The sequence below is a fragment of the Monodelphis domestica genome, chromosome 8, assembly GCF_027887165.1.
Source record: "Monodelphis domestica isolate mMonDom1 chromosome 8, mMonDom1.pri, whole genome shotgun sequence".
NCBI lineage: Eukaryota > Metazoa > Chordata > Mammalia > Didelphimorphia > Didelphidae > Monodelphis > Monodelphis domestica.
This window is the reverse complement of record NC_077234.1, coordinates 45,990,822-46,015,290: the sequence shown is the minus strand read 5'-3', so window position 1 is coordinate 46,015,290 and position 24,469 is coordinate 45,990,822. Positions and strand designations below refer to the sequence as shown.

The window sequence follows — 24,469 nt, the reverse complement described above, 5'->3', positions numbered from 1 at the left end:
AGACATTTGGGCATGACTCCTCTTTATCTTTGAGTCTATATATACTTAGTTTTCTTTAGAAGTAATTATAATGGGTTTAAGACTAGACAGAGTTGCTTAATTTGGCTTACATGGTATCCCTAAAAGGTGCTACATTTTATGCAAATTATTCTTGATATTTTATGTTGGTGACTTTTTTGGTTTCTTTTAAAATGCTTACTTTCTGCCCTAATAACAACTCTTAAAACAGAGGGTAAGGGCTGGGTAAATGAGGTTAAGTGACTTGCCCAGGGTCACACAGCTGGGACTAATCTGAGGTCAAATTTGAATCTAGGTCATCCCAACTTCCAGGTCTAGCTCTCTCTCCACTATGTTATAGGTGGCTTAGTTTACATAGAGGGTTTTCCACAAAGGCATCAAATCCTCCAGCTTTCTCACTCTACTTGGATCTATTTTATATATTTGTAGGACATGAATAAACTCTGAATGCACAACTGAGTCAGATGAATTATTGGAATAATCAGTAAAGATCATGTAAATGTCATGGTACTTTCAGGCAGCTTATGTGATAAGAAGTTGTTCTATATACTCCCGAGACTTTTAGGGGAGCTAGTTTTGTTCCTCAGTCAATATTTTAATTTTATAGATATGACTCTTTCTATAAAGTATACTAACCTGAAATTGCCCTTATTCAGAGAGGTCACTGGTGTTCTGGTCTTTTGGTAAATAGATATGGGATGCCTTCTATTAAGAAAGGTAATCTCCATAATGCTTTAAGATCAGCCAAGCTTTTTCCCTCCCTTCCTCAGGGAGAGAGTGAAAGTATTACTTACTTCAACCAATTAATCAATAAATGTTTAATATGCCAAAAAAAAAAAAGCGAGAGGAGGTGCTATCCTTGGGCCAGTAGAATGCTTTGCTAGCAATTCATGTACCAGCGAGAAGTGTTTGAGTGAATAATGATGGATTTTTTCCAGGATGCACCATATTACACTTTTGCAGAGAAACCACAGTTTCAGTCAGGTCCTCACGGAACTATTCTGGGATTTGTTATATTAGACAATATATAGATTTTATATTATTATATAATATATATGCATTATATGTTATATACATAACACATGTATTACATGTACTAATAATGTGCATGCTTTCTGCCTCTCATTGGTTTGAAGCTATGTTCTATTGTATTGAATTTCTTGTGACCACCCAGATGACCAGATATTTTCCCTATCCATCTTTCTCTGGGTGCTCTCTTTTTCTTTCCTCTGATTTCTTCACTTTTTAAGCCTGAAAAGTAAAGTTTTTGATCAATATTGTTGATTTTGCTCTTTCTGCAACTTTGGCTCCTGTGCCTTACCCTTTTTATTTTTATTTTCAATAGCTAATTGAGGGAATCTAGAATTTCTAAAAGGGTTTTGTCCTCTTCATTTAATTTTGCATATTTCTTTTTTGTCACCTTTCACTGAGTGATAAGGCATTCAAGTTCTTTACCACACATTCCATCCAGGTATTGATGGGATTCTCCAACACCTTTCTGGAAGTCTTCAAAACCGTTCTTGTCACTTCTGCCATGATAGTGTTTGACACTTGTCCTTAGAAATATTCCTAGATAGTCTGACCTTTCATACTTTAGATCTTACTGTAGCCATGGCCAAGTCAAGTTAACATGCATTTACTAAATGTTTCCTACTTGGGGGCTCTGAGCTAAGAGCTGGGATACAAATACAAATACAAGAAGAAAAGAAATATAGTCCCTGCCCTCAAGGAGCTTACATTCTAATAAAACATGACAATATATAAATATAATATATAATACAAAAATTATATTTTATATAAAAAGTATCTGTTATATAATATAAAATATACATTTTTAAAAAGGAGTTGAAAAGCTGAGGGTAGAGAGGGGGACAGCTAGAAGCAGAGGCAGTTGAGGAATGAAGGATGACAAGACTGGCCCCTTCCTCAAAATGGAGGTCCTAGGAGGAACTTAGCAATGGGAGACAGGGATGTTCCATGGGAGAAAGAAGACCATGGAAAACAAAAGAATTTTCTATGGAGAGGCAGTTGAAACATGGTGCTGGAGTCTGCCGGAGAAGAATTAACCTTCAAATGAAATGACTACTACATATACTATTGTTCATAAGCCCCATAATGTTTGAACATATTACTAGATAAAAGTTTGAGGTTTTGAGCTGTGAGCTCTTTCACCCAGCGTGCACTTGCCTCCCCCCTGCCTCCAGGTGCGGCACCACCTCCTCTCTTAAAGGTTTAAACTTGCCACTTCAAAGTTCGCCATGGATGATGATATTGCTGCGCTCGTTGTTGACAATGGATCCGGTATGTGCAAAGCTGGCTTTGCAGGAGATGATGCCCCTCGGGCTGTCTTCCCTTCCATTGTGGGGCGCCCCAGACATCAGGGTGTGATGGTGGGTATGGGCCAGAAAGACAGCTATGTGGGGGATGAGGCCCAGAGCAAGAGAGGTATTCTGACCCTGAAGTACCCCATTGAACACGGTATTGTCACCAACTGGGATGACATGGAGAAGATCTGGCATCATACTTTCTACAATGAGCTCCGTGTGGCCCCTGAAGAGCACCCTGTACTGCTCACAGAAGCCCCCCTGAACCCCAAAGCCAACAGAGAAAAGATGACACAGATCATGTTTGAGACCTTCAACACCCCAGCTATGTACGTTGCCATCCAGGCTGTGCTGTCCCTGTATGCCTCTGGTCGTACCACTGGTATCGTGATGGACTCCGGTGATGGTGTGACCCACACTGTGCCCATCTATGAAGGTTATGCCCTTCCCCATGCCATTCTCCGTCTGGATCTGGCTGGCCGTGATCTGACGGATTACCTCATGAAGATCCTGACCGAGAGAGGGTACAGTTTCACCACCACAGCTGAGAGGGAAATCGTGCGTGACATCAAGGAGAAGCTGTGTTACGTGGCCCTCGACTTTGAGCAGGAGATGGCCACTGCTGCATCCAGCTCTTCTCTGGAGAAGAGCTACGAGCTCCCTGATGGTCAGGTTATCACCATTGGCAATGAGAGGTTCCGGTGCCCAGAGGCTCTCTTCCAGCCATCTTTCTTAGGCATGGAGTCCTGTGGAATCCATGAAACTACTTTCAACTCAATCATGAAGTGTGATGTTGACATCCGTAAGGATTTGTATGCCAATACCGTATTGTCTGGTGGTACCACCATGTACCCAGGCATTGCTGACAGGATGCAGAAGGAGATTACAGCCCTAGCCCCCAGCACAATGAAAATCAAGATCATTGCCCCACCTGAGCGCAAATACTCTGTCTGGATTGGAGGCTCCATCCTGGCCTCCCTCTCCACCTTCCAACAGATGTGGATCAGTAAGCAGGAGTATGATGAATCTGGGCCTTCCATTGTCCACCGCAAATGCTTCTAAATGGACTGTTGGTGTTTTTTTCTTGGTTGTTTTTTTTTTTGTCAAAGGGTGTGACATGATAATTGCCCAAAAAAAGAGATGAGATTGGCATGGCTTTATTTGTTTTTTTGTTTTTTGTTTTTTTGGCGCTTGACTCAGGATTTAAAAACTGGAACGGTGAAGGTGATGAGCAGTCTAAAGTAATGTTGGAGGCAAACATCCCCAAAGTTCTACAGTGCGTCTTCAGGACTCTGATTGTACATTTTTTTTAATAAGTCATTCCAAATATTGTATAATGCATTGTTACAGAGTTACTTGCCTCTATGAAGGCTGTCTTGCTCTATTCCCACAGGAGCAGAGCGACTTAACATAAATCCAGATCAGGGGGAGGGGGTGGGGGGTGGCAGTAGTATTGCTTTACGTGTAAATTATGTAATCCTTAAAAAAAAAACTTTTTGTATCTTCCGCCTTAATACTTGTTCCTCTTTTTTTTTTTAATTGTCAGCCATAATGAATGGCTCCCTAAATTCTCTCCCTGCCCCCAACATAGATGTGAATGAAGACTTTAACAGTCTCCCTGGGAGTTAATGAGATTGGTGCCAGTACTTGGGGGAGGGGAGGAGCTTTACCTGTACACTGACTTAAGACCAGTTCAAATAAAAGTGCACACGTTAAAGAAAAAAAAAAAGTTTGAGGTTTTGCATTAAGTAGAGATTTTCTTTCTTTCTTTTTTTAAGTAGAGATTTTCAGTGGCTAGAGGTTCTTCAACTTTTCTCAAATTTTAGTAACTTTGATTCTAGTTCTAATTTCATTTTATCTAGGCTTAACAATGAAGCTGTTCTTTTTTTTTATTAAAAATGTCCTCCAGTTAAAAATTTGTTTTCTCTTCTTTTTATTCTCTCACTGGGGACATCTTAGAGAAGAGACTTTAGTACAGGTAGGTTTGGGGAGATGTGGAGATAGGAAAGGACCTCTTGATGAAGGTGGAACTTGAGCTGGATTTGTTGCTTCCCATTTATATGACATTGGACAAGTTGTTATGTCTTAACCTCAACATCTATGAAATGGTGATAAATAGTTCCCATTCTGCCATTATTTTGTTACATAGTCAAGTGAAACAATTGATGTGTATCATTTTAAAAACTGAAAAATACAGTACAGAAGCAATATTTCTTTTCTCATTCTTGTTGTGCTTCTCATATTCCCCTCTTTTCATTTCCCCAATTTCCTTTTTATTTATTTATTTGTTTTTTGAGACTGAATCTAGGCTAGAAGAATAAGGGTCCATCCTGATTTGCCCATTGACTCTCGTCTGCTTCATTTTTCTGACCTTGCCCTGATCCTCCTTAGGCAGCCCATAGCCCTGTGCTCCCAGGAGGCACACCAGCATCTTGGTGCCAGACTTAATGTGGGCACCTAGTTGGCTGTAGCTCAAACTTCTAAACTCAAACAAACTACCAACCTTGGCCTTGCTCTTTCTTGATGCAGCTCACTGTGACCCCAGGGAATATTCATGGAGTTCCCTGTTATGGTGCTACATCTTCATACTGACATGAATTTGTGCCTTAAAATAATAATTACTGTTGCTTACATAGCACTTTAAGATCTGTCAAGGGATTTACATTGATTCTTTCATTTGAACTTTATAACATTCTCATTTTACAGAGGAGGAAATTGAGGCACATAGGAATATAGTAACTTGCCTAGGATCACCTAGCTAGTGAGGTTTAAAAAAAAATCAACTTACCTTCCTTCTTAGAATTGGTAAGGACTAAGGGGTTAAGTGACTTGCCCAGGGTCACACAGATAGGAAATATCTGAGGTCAGATTTTAACCCAGTACCTCCTGTCTCTAGACCTGACTGTTTAGCTACTGAGCTACCTAGCTGCCTCCCAGCTAGTAAATTTTGAAGGATCTGGAAGAAGGCTTCTCCTTGGAGCCAGAGAATGTGGGTTCAGTTTCTGGATTCACCACTTTAAACTTAGGCAACTTATTTCCATTCCCCGCATCTCAGTTTCCTCATCTGTAAAATGAGGGGGAGGTAGTATGCTATTATACTAGGACCATGCATTGAGTGCCTGGAAAAAGCATTGGGTTTGGAGTTGGTGGACCTGAGTTCAAGTCCTAGATCTGCCACTTAAAATGAGTGTAAACTTGTGAAATCTCTTCTCTAGGTCTTGATTTTCTTATCTATGAACTGGAAAGGGACTGGATGATTTCTAAGTCCCCTTCCTCATTTTTTAGAGGAGACAACTCAAGCTCAGGGAGGTGAAATCATTGACGATCGTAGCGCTGAATCTATAATCCTATTCTTCCAGGACTAGCTCTCGGTCCACTATTCTTGCTCCTATGGAAGGGAGTTTGGGGTACTTTTGCCTGGAAGGGCATTAATGGATTTTTCTTTGAATGAAATAATTTAGAGGCAGGACGCCCTCCCTCCTCCTCTCCTCGACAACAGCTGTCCTCAATACCAAGGAGCATCTTTGTGATCTTGGGAAGTCTGGTGGTCCCACCACCGGTGGAGACTCCCTTTCAGATCCCAGCTCCCAGGGGGCCAAATTCCATGGATGGTTTCACATATCATGTGTGTTTGCATGTGTGTGTTGTGTCTAAGCCTATTAGCCCAGGGGATTTGATTTGCTTTCAACTCATTTATTCTTAATGCCCTAATCCTAGCCCTCTCCACATGGGCTCACCAAGCCTGGCTGCCCTTGACAATGCACGTGGGGGTGCTGTCTGTATAAGCCCGGCACAAATTCCTAGCAAGAAGCTTCCAGCTGTGAGCCTGGTCAGTGGAAGCATGGCTAAGCATCAGCTCCAAATGCCAGTGGGAGGAGCAGGAAGGTGTCTTCATCTTCAGCACTAGGGCTTCTCTTTAAAAGTATTTTTTAAAAAGTTTGTTGTTAGATTTTGTTTCAGCCTAACAGGACTTCCTAGAAATTAACCTGGGCTTGTAACAGGTGGAGGCTGGAAGAACGACGTCTCAGAAGGGATCTGTGTGGAGATCCCGGCTGGGGAAATGACTAAAACTAAAACAAGATGGAATTTTTTTGGGGGGGGAGGCAGAGACAGGAAGGCTAGGAAAGGGTGAGAGTCCAAGGTGATTGCCTGAGAGCTACAAAAGACTCTAGACGTGATCTAGTACAACTTGTTCAATTTTATAGGGGAGGAAACTGAGGTGCAAGTAGGGGAAATGCCTTGCCCAGGTCCAGTGGCTGAGGTAGGATTTGGACCCTCCTTGGATGCCTCTTCCTGGCATGGAGGTATCTTTGGAGGCTGGGCCAATGGATGGTAAGATAAGTCTTCCCAAGTTAGAAGGAGTCTGAGGATGGGCCCAGGGGACGTACTTTATGCCCATCATCTGAGGGCCAGCCTGAGGGATGGAGAAGTCCATCTCCAACAGGCTGCAGGAGGACACACTTTTGGGACATACCAACTCTCAAAGGCTATGCCCTAGCTGGGAGAGGGAGGGCCCAGACCACAGAAATCATGGCATCTTGAACCAGGGAAATGGTAGTGGAAGATTCCTATGTAGAGAATGGATTCCTAGAGGGGCGTCTTTCCAAAGCAGGGGCTTTGCAAGGGAAGAATGGGGGCAGGGAGGTAGCCCAGTGGGTAGAGCACCAGGCTTGGGATTGGATATGAAAATGACTCCATCCACACTGGTGGTGAGACTGCCAGACTTCCCAATGATCACAAAGCTGCTCCTTAGTGTTGAGGGCAGCTGTCAACTGCCTGAGGTTGAGGAGAGGAGGGGGGAAGGAGTCCTGCCTCTAAATTATTTTATTCAAAGAAAAATTCATCACTGTCTTTCCAGGTAAAAAGACCCAAAACTCCCTTCCACAGAAGCAAGAGTTATGGGAAAAGAACTAGTACTTGAATAATAGGACCTGGGTTCAAATTAGCTGTAGACACTTTCTAGTTGTATGACCCTGGGCAAGTCCCTTAATCTCAGGTGCCTCCCCCTTACAGCTCTTCTTAATCCTTAGTATTCATTCTAAGACAGAAGGTAAGGATTGTTTATGTTTGTTTATTTAAAGAAAAGAAATTTTCTCAAAAGATTTTGAAATATACTTGCCTGTGACCCATCTGATCACTGACAATACATCCCATTCCCTGGAAGGTCTTATTTCCATATATAAGAATGTAGCACACTTTCTAAATTTTAAGTCTATATTATTTTACAAATACTTTGGGAGCTAAAGTGATTTTAAGTACATAGGAGCTAGGTGGCATAGTAGAAAAAGTGCCAAGCTGTGGGAAATGAATTCAAATCTGATCTTAGACACTTAGTGGCTATGTGACGTTGGGCAAATCACTTCACCCTGTATGCCTCAGTTTCCTCATCTGTAAAGTGAGCTGGAGAAAAAATGGCAAACCACTCCAGTATCTTAGCTGTGTGACCCTGGATAAGTCACGTCACCCTGTCTGCCTCAGTTTCCTCATCTGGAAAGTGAGCTAGAGAAGGAAATGGCAAAGCACTCCAATATCTGAGCTGTATGAGCCTGGATAATTCACATCACCCTGTCTGCCTCAGTTTCCTTATCTGGAAAGTGAGCTAGAGAAGGAAATGCAAAGCACTCCAGTATCTGAGCTGTATGAGCCTGGATAATTCACGTCACCCTGTCTGCCTCAGTTTCCTCATCTGGAAAGTGAGCTAGAGAAGTAAATGCAAAGCACTCCAGTATATGAGCTGTGTGAACCTGGATAAGTCACTTCACCCTGTCTGCCTCAGTTTCCTTATCTGGAAAGTGAGCTAGAGAAGGAAATGGCAAAGCACTCCAGTACCTGAGTTGTATGAGCCTGGATAATTCACGTCACCCTGTCTGCTTCAATTTCCTCCTCTATAAAATGAACTGGGGAAGGAAGTGGAAAACGCTCCAGTTTTTTTTTTTTTTTTTGCCAAAACAACTCCAAATGGGGTCAGGGAGAGTCGGACAAGACTGAAATGAATGAATAACAAATAAGATGGTCCCTGTGTGGACAGAAGTGGTGTTGTGGAGACCGAAAGATCAAGATCTGGTGAGATCAAGGCGTCAAGGATGCCTTGAGCCTGGGCTTCTGCCCCTATTCTCCTCATTTTTTGGTGGAGGCTGAGTTTGACCCCAGCCTCCACCGCAGGACCATGGGACACTGGTCCAGGCCCTGTCTGAACGTCCCCCAGCACAGGCAGTTGTGACTTTGTGAAGAAGGACAAAGGCTGGAGGCTGGATGGCTTCAACACCTTTGTGTCCTTGGCCGTCCCGGAGATGGAGAGAAAGCTCACACCCACCTAACGAGAAGGCGTGTGTCTGTGTGTCCGTGTGTCCGTGCCAAGGGCCTGGGATCCTGGAGCTGACCCAGGCAAGGCTGAAATGCCCCTGCTCTCAGCTGAGGGACAGACAGACAGATGCACAGACAGACAGCTTCACTGGTTCCTCATTCCTTCTGTGGAATACTCTGGCCATGTCCAGAGCCCAGTAGTTCAGGGGCTCTGGAGGACATGCCTCTCCCACACTGGATTTGGCCATTCGTGGGACAGGCACAGCCCCTTCTCTGTGTTATCAGTAGTCGCCAGCTAAACTCAGAGGAAATGAACTTCTCCGCATTCACAGTCTCCTGGAAATAGTTTGGATCTGAACACTATTTTTTTTCCTCTTAAAAGAATAGAGGGTGTTTTTTTCTTTTCTTGCCTGGATCCTGGCTGGACCATTTTCTCCCAGGACAGTGTGCTCAGATTTAGGGAAGGGGCTGAGCCTATGGGACAGGGAGCCCGGACACTTGCCGAATCCCTTCTGTCAGTACTGGCCATGGGGAATTTCATCAGGGGGCTGCTCTCCAAATTTGCCAGCTGTGTGGAGGCTTTGGCAGCAGGGGCCAAGACAGGTGGTAAGTGCCAGCCTGCTGGTGGGGCAGCTGTTCTCCTCCGTTCCTTTCTAGCTTTGCTGCCCACCCTGGAGTTAGGAGAGGGAATTGCCTTTGCTTAGAGCAAAGCATCCTGGATGGATTTTCGGCTACTATTCATGGAGGCTGGGGGTGGGAGCCTGCCAGCCTGGGTCCTCAGTCTGCCTCTGTTTCTGTTTCTCAGGGGAAATATACTCTCTGCCCACACCTACTTCCTTCTCCAAGCATTGTTCTTAAGGAAATGCCGGGTGCGTAGAGTGCCAAGAACCTTTCTAGTCCCCTTCCAAACCTTTTCTAAAAAGATTTGCTTCATGAGGTCCCCGGGAGCCCTTAAAGCAGAATAGCTTTGACTCGTTTCAGAAGCCCTGACTCTCTCTCCCCCATGCCCAAGGAACCTGCTAGGTCCTGTGCCCACAGGTAAGTGTCCTCACGTCTGGGCAGTCTGAAAATGTTCGCATCTCGCTTAGTGCAATTTGATTCTGGTGGACCCTCGACCTGGATGATGTGTCCCTTTCACAGGGCAATTTATTAGGGATAACTCACAACTCTCTAGCTTCAGAAGGCTTCCAAGTGATGAAAATAATGCAGTCATAGTTATAGGAAGTTCTGGGTTCAAATCACACCTCAGACACTTGGTAGCTTCTGTTTTCTCAACTTTAAAATGAGAGAATTAGATTCAATGATCTCTAAGGTTACCTTCAGTTCTAAATCTCTGATCCTCCGACTTTTCTATAGCAGCCTTGAAGGTCAATAGTATATGAATGAATAAGGTCTCCATTTTATGGCTGAGGAAACAGGCTCAGAGATTTGAGGGGGCCACCCATGGTCACAGCAAAATATGCGATGGTCTCAAGGGTTCTGGCCTCCGGCAGTCTTGCCATGATATCACTTTGCCTTTTTGTTGTACTCAACCATCTTCATTTGTTTGTTTTTAATTTTAACTTATTTTTGTTTTCAAGTTTTGACAATTGCTTTCTGACATTTTGCCATTCAGATCTTCTTCCTCTCTTCCTCTCTGTTCCTCCCTGAGGTGGTAAATAGTCTGACAGAGGTTATACCGGTGCTTTCATGCAATACATATTTCCATATTTCCCATTCTATGACAGAAGACATACATCACACATAGAATAAAAAGAGCAGCTTATCTTTGTTCATTTTTTTCCCATTTGAATTAGTTTATTTAGTCAATTTAGAACATTATTCCTTGGTTACAATAATCACATTATTTCCCTCCCTCCTCTCCACCTACCCTTCCCAAAGCCAACATGCAATTTCATTGGGTATTACTTGTGTCCTTGATCAGAACCTATTTCCATGCTGTTGTTTGCACTAGGATGTTCATTTAGAATCTACATCCCCAACAATATCCTTTCAATCCATGTATTCAAGCAGTTGTTTTTCTTTTTTTTAAACCCTTACCTTCCATCTTGGAGTCAATACTGTGTATTGGCTCCAAGGCAGAAGAGTGGTAAGGGTTAGGCAATGGGGGTCAAGTGACTTGCCCAGGGTCACACAGCTGGGAAGTGTCTGAGGCCAGATTTGAACCTAGGACCTCCCATCTCTAGGCCTGGCTCTCAATCCACTGAGCTATCCAGTTGCCCCCATCCTTCTTCAGTGTTTTTACTCCCACAGTTTTCCCTCTGGATGTAGATAGTGTTCTTTCTCATAGATTCCTCCAAGTTGTTCAGGATCACTGCATTGACACTAATGGAGAAGTTCATTACATTCGATTGTACCACAGTGTATCAATCTCTGTGTACAATGTTCTCCTGGTTCTGCTCCTCTCACTCTGCATCACTTCCTGGAGGTCGTTCTAGTCTCCATGGAATTCCTCCACTTTATTATTCCTTTGAGCACAATAGTATTCCATCACCAACATATACCACAATTTGCTCAGCCATTCCCCAATTGATGGGTATTCCCTCGTTTTCCAATTTTTTTTTTGCCACCACTAAGAGTGCAGCTATGAATATTCTTGTACATGTATTTGTCCTTATTATCTCTTTGGAGTACAAACCCAGCAGTGCTATGGCTGGATCAAAGGGCAGACAGTCTTTTATCGCCCTTTGGGCATAGTTCCAAATTGCCCTCCAGAATGGTTGGATCAATTCACAACTCCACTAGCAATGCATTAATGTCCCAACTTTTCCACATCCCCTCCAGCATTCATTACTTTCCTTTGCTGTCATGTTAGCCAATCTGCTAGGTATGAGGTGATACCTCAGAGTTGTTTTGATTTGAATTTCTCTGATTATAAGAGATTTAGAACACTTTTTCATGTGCTTATTAATGGTTTTGATTTCTTTAACTGAAAATTGCCTATTCATGTACTTTGCCAATTGATCAATTGGAGAATGGCTTGATTTTTTGTACAATTGGTTTAGCTCTTTATAAATTTGAGTAATTAGACCTTTGTCAGAAGTTTTTGTAATGAAGATTGTTTCCCAATTTGTTGCTTCCCTTCTAATTTTGGATGCATTGGTTTTGTTTGTATAAAACCTTTTAATTTGATGTAGTCAAAATTATTGATTTTACATTTCGTGATTTTTTTTCTAGCTCTTGCTTGGTTTTAAAGTCTTTCCTTTCCCATAGATCTGACAAGTATACTATTTTAGTTTCACCTAATTTGTTTATAATTTCCTTCTTTATATTCAGGTCATTCACCCATTCTGAGTTTATCTTGGTGTAGGGTGTGAGATGTTGATCCAAACCTAATCTCTCCCATACTGTCTTCCAATTTTCCCCACAGTTTTTATCAAATAGTGGGTTTTGGTTCCCAAAACTGGGATCTTTGGACTTATCATAGACTGTCTTGCTGAGGTCATTCACCCCAAGTTATTCCATTGATCCTCCTGTCTGTCTCTTAGCCAGTACCAAATTGTTTTGATAACTAGTGTTTTATAGTATAGTTTGAGATCTGGGACTGCAAGTCCTCCTTCCTTTGCATTTTTTTTCATGATTTCCCTGGATATCCTTGATCTTTTGTTCTTCCAAATGGACTTTGTTATGCTTTTTTCTAATTCAGTAAAAAAGTTTTTTGGTAGTTCAATGGGTATGGCACTAAATAAGTAAATTAATTTGGGTAGGATTGTCATTTTTATTATGATAGCTCATCCCACCCATGAGCAATCAATGTTTTCCAATTGTTTAGATCTAGTTTTAATTGTGTGGAGAGTGTTTTGTAGTTGTGTTCATATAGTTCCTGTGTTTGTCTCAGCAGATAGATTCCTAAGTATTTTATATTGTCTAGGGTGGTTTTAAAATGGAATTTCTCTTTCTAAATCTTGCTGCTGAAATGGGTTGGAATATATAGAAATGCTGATGACTTAGGCGAGTTTATTTTGTATCCTGCAACTTTGCTAAAGTTGTTGATTATTTTGACTAGCTTTTTGTTTGATTCTCTAGGATTCTTTAAGTAGACCATCATGTCATCCGCAAAGAGTAATCGCTTGGTCTCCTCATTGCCAATTTTAATACCTTCAATTTCTTTTTCTTCTCTAATTGCTACTGCTAGTGTTTCTAGTACAATGTTAAATAATACAGGTGATAATGGGCATCCTTGTTTCACTCCTGATCTTATTAGGAAGGCTTCTAGTTTATCCCCATTGCAGATGATGTTTGCTGATGGTTTTAGATATATACTGTTTATTATTTTTATGAATGGCCCTTCTATTCCTATACTTTCTAGGGTTTTCAATAGGAATGGGTGTTGTATTTTATCAAAGACCTTTTCTGCATCTATTGAGATAATTATGTGATTTTTGTTAGTTTGCTTGTTAATATGGTCAATTATGTGGATGGTTTTTCTAATATTGAACCATATTTGCATTCCTGGCATGAATCCTACCTGGTCATAGTGAATAACCCTTGTGATGACTTGCTGGAGTCTTTTTGCTAGTATCCTATTTAAGATTTTTGCATCTATATTCATTAAGGAGATTGGTCTATAGTTTTCATTCTCTGTTTTTGACCTACCTGGCTTTGGGATCAGTACCATATTTGTGTCGTAAAATGAATTTGGTAGAACTCCTTCTTGGCTTATTCTGTCAAATAGTTTGTATAATATTGGGATTAGTTGTTCTTTGAATGTTTGATAGAATTCATTTGTGAATCCATCTGGACCTGGGGATTTTTTCTTAGGGAGTTCTTTGATGGCTTGTTCAATTTCTTTTTCTCATATGGGGTTGTTTAGGTAATCTATTTCTTCCTCTGTTAGTTTAGGCAATTTATATTTTTGTAAGTATTCATCCATATTACCTACATTGCCATATTTGTTGCCATATAATTGGGCATAATAGTTTTTAATGATTGACTTAATCTCCTCTTCATTAGAAGTGAGGTCTCCCTTTTCATCTTGGATACTGTCAATTTGGTTTTCTTCTTTCCTTTTTTTAAATTAGATTGACCAGTCCTGTGTCTTTTTTATTTGTTTTTTTTCAAAGTACCAGCTTCTAGTCTTATTTATTAAATCAATAATTCTTTGACTTTCAATTTGATTAATTTCTCCTTTGATTTTTAGGATCTCTAATTTAGTCTTCATCTAAGGATTTTTAATTTGTTCACTTTCTAGTTTTTTAATTTGCATGCCCAATTCATTGACCTCTGCCCTCCCTAATTTGTTAATATATGAACTCAAGGATATAAATTTCCCCCTGAGTACTGCTTTGGCTGCATCCCAAAGGTTTTGATAGGATGTCTCATCATTGTCATTTTCTTCAATGAAGTTATTAATTGTTTCTATGATTTGTTCTTTAACTAACTGGTTTTGGAAAATCGTGTTGTTTAATTTCCAATTAATTTTTGATTTACCTCTCCATGTACCCTTACTAATTATTATTTTCATTGCATTGTGATCTGAGAAGGTTGCATTTATTATTTCTGCTCTTTTGCACTTGTTTGCAATGTTTTTATGCCCTAATACATGGTCAGTTTTTGTGAATGTACCATGTACTGCTGAAAAGAAGGTGTATTCCTTTTTATCATTATTTATTTTTCTCCACATGTCTACTAACTCTAATTTTTCTAAGATTTCATTCACTTCTCTTACCTCTGTCTTTTTTTTTTTGGTTTGATTTATCTAGTTTGGATAGAGGAAGGTTCAGGTCTCCCACTAGTATAGTTTTTCTATCTATTTCATCCTTGAGCTCCACTAGTTTCTCCTTTAGAAATTTGGATGCTATGCCATTTGGTGCATACATGTTGAGTACTGATATTTCCTCATTGTCTGTACTGCCTTTTTTCAGGATATAATTATCTTCCCTATCTCTTTTAACTAGATTTATTTTTACTTTGGCTTTGTCAGATATTATGGTTGCAACTCCTGCCTTCTTTTTATCAGTTGATGCCCAATAGATTTGGCTCCATCCTCTTACTTTCACCCTATGAGTATCTACCTTCCTCATGTGTGTTTCTTGCAGACAGCATATGGTAGGGTTTTAGATTCTAATCCACTCTGCTATTTGCTTGCGTTTTGTGGGTGAGTTCATTCCATTCACATTCAGAGTTATGATTACTAGCTGTGTATTTCCCAGCATTTTGATTTCTACTCCTGGTCCTGCCTTTTCTTCTTTCACTATTTCCTTCTACACCAGTGTTTGTTTATAATCAGTCCCCCTAGTTCCCACCCTTATTTTACTTCCCTTTCTACCCCCTCCCTTCTTATTTGCCCCCTTATTTTCCCCTGTAGTCTTTTTAAAATTGCCCCCCCACTGTCTCCCTCCCTTGTACTGCTTCCCTCCACACCAGTCTGTTTTTTACCCTTCTACTCCCCTATAGGGCGCAAATCTATTCTCTGCCCCAATGGATTGGATTGTTCTTCCCTCTTTGGGTCAATTTCAATGCACATAAGAGTTGAATATTTCCTATCTACAACCACTTTACCCTTTCAGTGTATTGATGTTCTCCCCCCTCCCACCATGAGCTTCTTTGTGACACATAAATTTACCCCCATTTGTTTCTTTTCCCATTTCTTTTAGTATTAACCTTTTTTAGCTCTAGTTGTATATATATATATATGTATGTATGTATTTATGCATATATATACCTATATACCTATTTATGTCTTGTCATTTCATCCTATACAGTTTGTCACTGTTCCCTCTAAGTGTAATTCTTCTAGCTGCCCAGGTGATAACAACAGTTTTTGGTTTTTTTTTAAACCCTTACCTTCCATCTTGGAGTCAATACTGTGTATTGGCTCCAAGGCAGAAGAGTGGTAAGGGCTAGGCAATGGGGGTCAAGTGACTTGCCTAGGGTCACACAGCTGGGAAGTGTGTGAGGCTAGATTTGAACCTAGGACCTCCCATCTCTAGGCTTGGCTCTCAATCCACTGAGCTACCCAGATGCTCTGATAACAACAGTTTTTAAGAGTTACCAATGACTTCTTTTCTTATAGGGATACATATCATTTTAACTTATTGTGTCTGTTTAAAAAAAGTTTTTTTGTTTTCTTTTTTTATTCTTTCCCCCCTCTTTTTTAATTACCTTTTGATGATTCTCTTGAGTTCTGTGCTTGGGCATCAAATTTTCTGTTCAGGTCTAGTCTTTTATTTATGAATTATTGGAATTCTTCTATTTTGTTGAATGACCACATTTTCCCCTGTAAGAATATAGTCAGTTTTGCTGGGTAGTTGATTCTTGGTTGTAGACCTAGTTTCCTTGCTTTCTGGAATATTATATTCCATGCCTTTTGGTCCTTCAGTGTGGATGCAGCCAGATCCTGAATTATCCTCACTGTGGTTCTGTGGTATCTGAATCACTTCTTCTTGGAAGCTTGTAATATCTTTTCTTTGGTCTGATAGTTCTTGAATTTGGCTATAACATTCCTGGGTGTTGTCAGTTGGGGATTAAGTACAGGAGGTGATCTGTGGATTCTTTCAATCTCCACTTTTTCCTCTTGTTCTAGAATATTGGGGCAGTTTTCTTGAATAATTTCCTGCAGAATTATGTCCAAGCTTTTTCTTTTGTCATGGTCTTCTGGTAGACCAATGATTCTTAAATTGTCTCTCCTCAAACAATTTTCTAAATCCTCTGTTTTGTGAATGAGATGCTTCATATTTTCCTCAATTTTTTCATTCTTTTGGTTTTGTTTTATAGTGTCCTGCTGCCTTGTGAGGTCACTTAATTCTAGTTGTTGTATTCTGGTTCTTAAAGACTGAATTTCATCCCTGGCTTTTTGGTCATCCTTATCCTTCTGGTCTGATTTTCTTTGGAGGTCATCTTTCAATCTCTTTACCTCATCTCTCATCTCCTTTGCTTCATTTTTCATCTTCTTTGCCTCATCTTTCATCTCCTTTGCCTCATTTTCAAGCTGGTTAATTTTGGCTTTCAAGACACTATTTTCTGTTTCTAGATGACTTATTTTAGTTTTTAAATTATTTTCCCAATTGTCTTCAGCCTCTCTTAATTGTGTTTTGAATTGCATTTTGAGTTCTTCCAAAGCCTGTATCCAATTCGCTGGGATTTCTGTTTTATTGCTTGCCTCCTCCTGTGTCCTGTTTGTTCTTGGTTCGTTGCCTGTGCAGAAGCTCTCAATTGTAATTTTTTTTCTACTTTTTCTGGTGTTTGCTCATATTTACCCCTTCTTTGCTCCCTGTATTTGTCTGTGTTCTTGCTCCTCTCATTTTTTTTTGGTTTGGGGGCTTTCTGTCAGTCTCCCCTCTTGGAGCTTTGTTAGATCTCTCAGAGCAGTCTCTGGGGGAGGAATGTTGGATTTTGAACTTCCCTGTCCTCTGGAGGCTTTTGATTGGATTAAAGTCCAGCAGTAGTGAGGGAGGAGTGTTGGAACTTGGGCTTCTCTGAGCTCTGAAGACTTTTGATGGGATTAAGTTCAGCTGGGTTGGGCTGGATGTGCTCTGAGGCCAAAACCTCCTGGAAGGCTGGAGCAATATGGAGGGTCTCAGCCATTCTGACCAGGCTGTCAGCTCTTCACTCCCTCTCCAGCTGCTTCCCTGCCACCTGTGTTCAATGCTCTGAGCCTAGCACAGTCCTGTCTGCAAGGTACACCTTCCAGACCAGCACCTTTGCCCGCCCAGAGGTTCCTGCTACCACATATTATCAGGGAAAAGTATATAATAACAAAAACTATGGGAGACTCTAGGTGTGGGGAGGAGGTGTCCTGGGACCTTCCCTCTGCCTTCCTCCTAAACCTGAGTGTTCTCGGATTCCAGCTTTTGGGGGGTGTACCTTTTGAATTGAGTCCAGCAGGAGGGTTCCCTGACTCCATCTTGTTGTTAGGTTTGATTTTCAGTCCCCTAGGAGCATTCAGTTTGTGATCGGTAAGGAAGGGTTTTCAGAGGTCTGAACTATTGCTGCTCCTAAGTCGCCATCTTGACTTTGCCTATCTCTTTGTTCATTTTTGATAGGGAGGGTCTTTTGAATTTTCCAACTTCTTCAAATGTAACTGGGTTCACCACTTCAGACTTCATTTTTTAAATTTAATTTAATTTAATCTAATTAAAGAAAACTTTAATTAGATTCTGGAAAAAATGTACAACTTGGAAACCCTGGCCCTTAGGACCATGGTCCCTGGCAGGATGAGATGACTAATTCTGTTGTCTTCAAGTTTGTCCCTGAATAGAGAAATAGTTGGCTCAACTACATCTTCTGAGGTAACCTAAGAGGTCTCAACTAAAATGTCTTGGCTGGGGTGGCTAGATAGCACAGTAGATAGAGCGACAGGGGTAGAGTCAGGAGAACCTGGGTTCAAATCTGATCTTAGATACTTCCTAGGTGTGGGACCCTGGGCAAGCCCCATTTGCCTAAAAAAAAAAATGAAGTGTCTTAGCACTAAGATCTGCAGCCATGGAACAACCGTCACTTATTTATTCATGTCCATTCCAATACAAAGTGAAGGATAATTACTTATTAACTTGATTGCTAGATGGAATGTGGAACTACATAGTTCCCACTGCCATAGGTGACTCTAACCATCTCTCTCTGAGATAGGGAGTAATTCCTGGAGATAAATCAGAACTGTGTCAAGTCAAAAGTCACTTATTAAGCACTTACTATATACCAGGCACTCTGAAAAGCATTAGGAAAAGCAAAAACAGTCCCTGCCCTCAAGGAGCATCCATTTTTATCGGAGTGGCAACATACAAAGCCGCCATGTTTACATGGGAAATTGATTATGGTTGTTAACCAATGTAATAACAAGAATGAATGAGTCAATCTGCTCCTTGTTATCACAGCCTTTACCATTCTGGTAGCTTTGGGAAAGTCTAACCTATCTGATTTAATGGTGAGATATTTGAGCTTCTCTAATGTAGTGAGGAAAAATTCATTCACATCACCAGGTTTGGGTATCTCTGTTCAGTCTAATCAGAAAAGGATAGCTGACAACAGAAGTACAACAATCCCTTCTACATCCCCCTTGAGATCTGGAAAATCCATATCCCCTTTATTGGTCCTCCCTTCATTGTTCTTTTTCTTCTGTGGTGTATTTCTGTATATGAGAAATTGTGTACATTTATGATATTAAAAGATAAAACATTTTTATATTATACAATTCTATACACAGACTTTATGTACTTCTACGTTTTTAAACTTTTTCTACATCATCTCCTTACCTTCACATGCCATCTTTGGCTTCTGAAAAACTTCCTCAAGATTCCCATTTAATTTTTTATGTCAACCTGAGATATATTAAAACCAAGATGGGGGAAGTTTTTATTTTTATTATTTTTTGGCGGGGAGTTTTGTTGTGGAAAGGATATTTGCATTTATTTAATTTTTGGATTGTGTGCCAAGCACAGGTTCAAGATAATTTTTTTGTGGGGAAAAGAGAAGGAGGAGAGGAGAAAGGACCTTAGCAACTCAGGGGTATCAGGAAAGGCTTCATGGTGTGCTTACGATGGCTTATATAGATAGACAGATACGTAATGAGAAGTGGAAAAGGAAGGCTGATATTGGTGGCAAGGGTTAGATGATTAAAAAAAAACAAACAACCCTTCCCTCCCTTTTAGAATCAATACTATATATTGGTTCCAAGGCAAAAGAGTGGTAAGGGCTAGGCAAGGGGGGTGGTGGTTAAATGACTTGCCCAGGGTCACAAAGTTAGGAAGTGTCTAAGGTCATATTTGAACCCAGGAACTCCCATGTCTAGGTCTGGTTCTCAATCCACTGAGCCACTTAACTGCCTCTGTTAGTGATTAATTTTAAGAAGTCTGTCTAACTGGGGCAGCTAATGGATTCAGTGGATTGAAAGCCAGACCAGAGATCAGAGGTCCTGGGTTCAAATGTGACCTCAAACACTTCTGAACAGAGGACCCTAGGCAAGTCATTTAACCCCCATTGCCCAGCCCTTACTGCTCTTTTGCTTTGAAACCAACACGTAGTATTGATTCTAAGATGGAAGGCAAGGGTTTTTAAAAATAATAATAATAAATCACTAGCCTAGAAATTAGGAGGAAGTAGGTTCAGGCCTTGGCCTTTGACCCATACTGGCTGTGACCCTTGGCCTCTTGGGCTATCTCTCTCTGAGGCTAGAAGCTGCAGAAAAGGGGCCAGCTGCTTTCTCCTATACACTGCAATCACAGGTCATGTCTCTCCCTGTATCTCTGGGATGTTCCAGAATTTCAGAGGTGGTAGAAGACCTTGAGAAGCAACCAAGTCCTACTGTCTTGACAAGAATTCCTCCTATGAAATACCTGACGAGGGTCATGTAGCTTTTGCTGAAGCCCAGTGGAGATGTCCTGGCCAGGACACAAATGGTGGAGAAGCCTTCCTCCCTCCCTTTCCAGTTTAACGCAGTACACTGCCAGGGGCTGCCCCTTCTTCCTTCTCCTCCCACTTAGATCCCTAAAGCTCCAGTTCTACGCAGAGCTCTCCCTACCTCCCACCTCCTCCTGAAGCCTATCTCTTGTGTTCGGATGAAGTCTAAGGCCATGAGTCTTAGTTACTCAGTGACGGAACCAGCAGAGAGTTCTAATTACTTGGGATTCCTCATGAGGATGGAATTACAAAGGCTCAGGAGACAAAATAGCAATTATGCTTTATTTTCCAACACATTTTACAATTAGCTTGTGCAGTGGTTTAAAAAAATCTTAAAAGTCAAGCTGGGTACAAAAAGCAATTCATTTCATTCATTCATTGACTTTGATGGATGGGATATCAAACTATGGGTTGGAAAAGAAGTCAAGAAGACTTGAGGGGGCAACTGGGTAGCTCAGTGGATTGAGAGCCAGGCCTAGAGATGGGAGGTCCTAGGTTCAAATCTGGCCTCACACACTTCCCAGCTGTGTGACCCTGGGCAAGTCACTTGACCCCCATTGCCTAGCCCTTACCACTTTTTTGCCTTGGAGCCAATACACAGTATCGACTCCAAGACGGAAGGTAAGGGTTTATTAAAAAAAAAAAAAGACTTGAGTTCTCAAGAACTTTGGGCTATGTGACTCTGGGCAAGTCACGTAATGCTGTTTGCCTCAGTTTCCTTATCTGTAAAATTAGCTAGAGAAGGAAATGGCAAACTATTCTATCTTTGCCAAGAATACCCCAAATGAAACCCAGGGATAGAGGACGGACTTAAAGTTAGAAAGATTTGAGTTAAAAACATTGATGGTAGTTATATGACCACAGACAAATGACCGGTTTTCTGGGCTTCAATGACTTTAGCTGCAAAATGAGGGAATTACATTAGACAACCTCAAAAGTCCTTTGCAGTTATAAATCTGTAATCTTGTCATGCAGAACATTGGCTATCCTTCCTAGTTTTGTGTTATCTATGAATGTGATTAGTATGCCATCTTTGCTTTCATCCAAATATTAATAAAAAATGTTGTATGGAATAAGTCCAAGGACAGAACTATGCAGCATCTCTCCAGAGACTTCCTTCCAGATTGGTGCTGCTCAATGAAGGCAGAAGGAAGGAGGAAGGTGATGATTTATTCAGATAATACTCATGAGGAGTCCAGTGGAGGTCGATCCTACTCTTGGAAGGTTCAAGGAGAGAGTATTTTCTGTCTGGCTTGGTTCTGGAGTCAGAAGATAAGTGTTCAAGTCCCATCTCTCTCATTTACCATCTATGTGACCTTGGACAAATCTCATAACCTAGGGATAGCTAGGTATCCCAGTGGATAGAGTATCAGACCTGCAGTGAGAAGGACCTGGGTTCAAATCTGCCCTCAGACATTTTCTAGCTCTGTAACCCTGGGCAAGTCTGGTTGCCTACTCCTTGCCACTATTCTGTTTCTGTGTTATAAGGTACGGGTTTAAAAACCAAAACCAAAACCAAAACCAAATCCTATAACCTCTTTAAGCCTCCTGATCCATAAAATGAGGCTATTGGACTCAGTGTCTTCTGAGGTCTCTTCCAGCCCTGGTCTTCTGTGTGAAATAGGAAAATACGCGATTAGAAAGGTAGCTTGGGATCAGACCATGGAGGGTTTCATGTGTCAGACTAATGAATAGGAACATATTTAACAGGTGATCAGGAACTATGGAAGTTTTTTAGCAGCAGAATAATGGGACCAGAGCCATCTTTCAAGGATAATTAGTCTGGCAGCTCTGAGTAGTTTGGATTGGAAAAGGCAGAGTTTGAGGATTAGAAGACTAATATAATATTTTAAGAGAGGCAAAAGGAACATTACTCAGGGTTTGGGCAGCCAGAATGAAGAAGAAGAAACAGATGTGGGGGCCATGATTATTAAGAAGACAGATTAGTTTCTGCTAATGGGTTCTTGAGCTGACATGGTGACCCTTCCAGGAAGTACAATAGACATGGTATAGTGATGTAAGGGTTCTTAATTTAGGGTCTGTTAAGTTAAAAATTAAGGTAATTTTTTTAATGTTGAAATGCTGTGCATGGATGGTCAAGAGCTTTTAGGCCATTTTGCCTGGAAAGAGGGTGCCTGAAGTGGGATGAAATGAACTAAGATTGGAAAAGAGAGATGGAAACCAGACTAGGGAAGGCTGATGCTTTTAATTGCCAAACTGAATTAACTCTTGTTCTTGGCGATGTTAACTTCTTGAATGCTATCCCTTTGCCCAATAGATTTTTACCTTTGGCAAGGTTATCTATCATTCAGAATAATGAGCCAGTAAATAATAGATGGATCACGAGTGCCTTTTAAAAGTTTCAGATTATATATGTGTGTGTAGCCTAATGGAGGCTGGAATCTTTATTCCCCTGAGATAATGAGAAACATTTGATAAACCATTTGGAAAGCTGATTTATTAATAATATCCTTCTGTCCTCTCCTCCCATGGAAAAAGATCAATTAAAACCAAAGGATGTTATTTTGTTCTTGTTCATTCATTTCAGTCTTGTCTGACTCTTTAAGACACCATTTAGGGTTTTCTTGGTAAAGATTACTGGAATAGTTTGCCATTTTCTTCTCCAGCTCATTGTACAATGAAGAAAATGAGGCAAACAGGGTTACGTGACTTTTCTAGGGTCACACAGCCAGTAAGTGTCTGATGATAGATTTGAACTCATGAAAAGAAGTCTTCTTGGCTTTGGGCCAGGTACTGTCCACTGCATCACCTGACTTCCCATTAAATACCAAGGATTTTAGTTAGTCATCTTAAAAAGAAAAATAGGAAATCTAGCACCTGATAGGCAGCAACTTTGATGGAATACTAGAAGAAGGGATTTGTCAGAGGGGACTTATGAGGATTTGGGGGGAGGGGCTTAACCAGAGAGAGACAGGTATAAAGCTCTGTAAGGGGCTCAGTAAGAACCTTGAAAGCCCAGAGAGGCAGGGTCTATGGTCTTCAAGGACTCTTTCCTGAGATGACAGCTCCCTCCCAAGAGCCAAATGATGCCTCTGGTGTCTGATTTCTTGACCCTTCCCAGATGTGGGTTATTCAGTGGAAAATTGTTGTTTTGTCCTAAGGCACAATTTTAAAAAATGATTTTTACCTTTTTATTTTTATTTTTCAATTATATGTAGAAACACATTTTGACAATTGTTTTTTGACATTTTATGATTCAGGTTCTCTCTCCCCTTCCCCAACCCCTCTCCAAGGTGGTTTGATATAGGTAAGCCAGTGTTTTCATGCAGTACATGTTTCTATATTTCTCATGTTGTGAAAGAAGGCATATCACAGATACAATAAAAAAACTCATGAAGGAAATTAAGTGGAAGATGTTATGATTTGATCTGTGACCAGAATGTAACAGTTCCTTCTTTGATGATTGAGAGCCTTTTTTATCAAGAGTTCCTTTAGACACTTGCTTTGCTGATAATGGTTTAGTACTTCACAGTTGATCATCCCACAGTATTTCTTACTATGTACTGTAAGAGTCTACTGTGTGCAAAGCTCAGACTTGACTGTGTCCTGCCTCTGCTTCAGAAGCTTTCATAGCTCCCCATCACCTTTTGCTCTTCCATTTGGTATTTTAAAGTCTTTCATAGTCTGAGTCCAGCCTGGGCATCTCTCCAGGCTTATTATACATTCCTCCCTCTCACACACTCCATGCTTTAGTCAATCTGGCCCACATTCTCTTCTCTGTCCATGATCTCACAGATTCTTATCTCCATGCCTTTATATTGGCCATCCCTGAGACCTGGAATGTTATTGTTCCTCACCTCCAATTGGTGAGGTGCTTTGCCCACAGTCACACAACTGGGAGGTAAGCTACTGTGGAAAAGGCAAGATTCTGGGGTTCAGCTCCCACCTCTGATACTTCCTGTCCTTGCAGAAATAATTTAACTTTCATTGGCCTCAGTTTTCCAATCTGTAATATTAAGGGGTTGGAAGAAGCAGTCTCTGAGGTCCTTTCCAGCTCCATATCCATGATCTCGAGTATTTGGGATCCAAATCCATCCCTCAGACACTAAATCTAGTATTCTCTCTACTGTAGCCGGCACTTTCCTCCCCCAACATTTTTTCTCCCCATCACCCATTTCCCCCAAGGTTCCCAAAGGGGCTTTCCTATACTTTGTGGCTCCTGTCTTCCCCTCCCCACAATGTCTGCATCACCTGTTTTGCTTTTATCCATCAGTCTGTGGGCTTCTGAATCATCCATTCCAGTTGGCACGTACCTCCATCATCCGTGGAACACAAGCTTGGAGGGTTCCTAGAAGATGCCTGTGCCAGGGAAGGGGGGCTTTTCACCCAAAACTTCCACACAGATGTTGGAAGCAGAAAGGGGGCAGGAGGAGAGGAGGAGAGTCGCCAGCAACATTAGAGAACTCAGATGTTGGGTAAAGGGGCTTCAGAGAACACAGACTTCTGGCCCATTACTGAGCTCAGTGGTT

At 41.1% G+C, this 24,469-nt stretch overlaps 1 protein-coding gene across 1 annotated transcript; it reads left to right on the top strand.

Moving 5' to 3' along the window:
* The first annotated feature begins 2,155 nt into the window (after positions 1–2,155).
* On the top strand, positions 2,156–4,071 carry LOC100011313 (actin, cytoplasmic 1). Its single transcript, XM_016425212.2, has one exon. The coding sequence runs from the start codon at positions 2,277–2,279 to the stop codon at positions 3,402–3,404; it is 1,128 nt and encodes a 375-aa protein (XP_016280698.1). The 5' UTR covers positions 2,156–2,276; the 3' UTR covers positions 3,405–4,071.
* Positions 4,072–24,469: the final 20,398 nt, after the last annotated feature.

Excerpts from the sequence above, each read along its gene's own strand:
- LOC100011313 (XM_016425212.2), top strand. The coding sequence starts at position 2,277 with ATGGATGATGATATTGCTGCGCTCGTTGTTGACAATGGATCCGGTATG.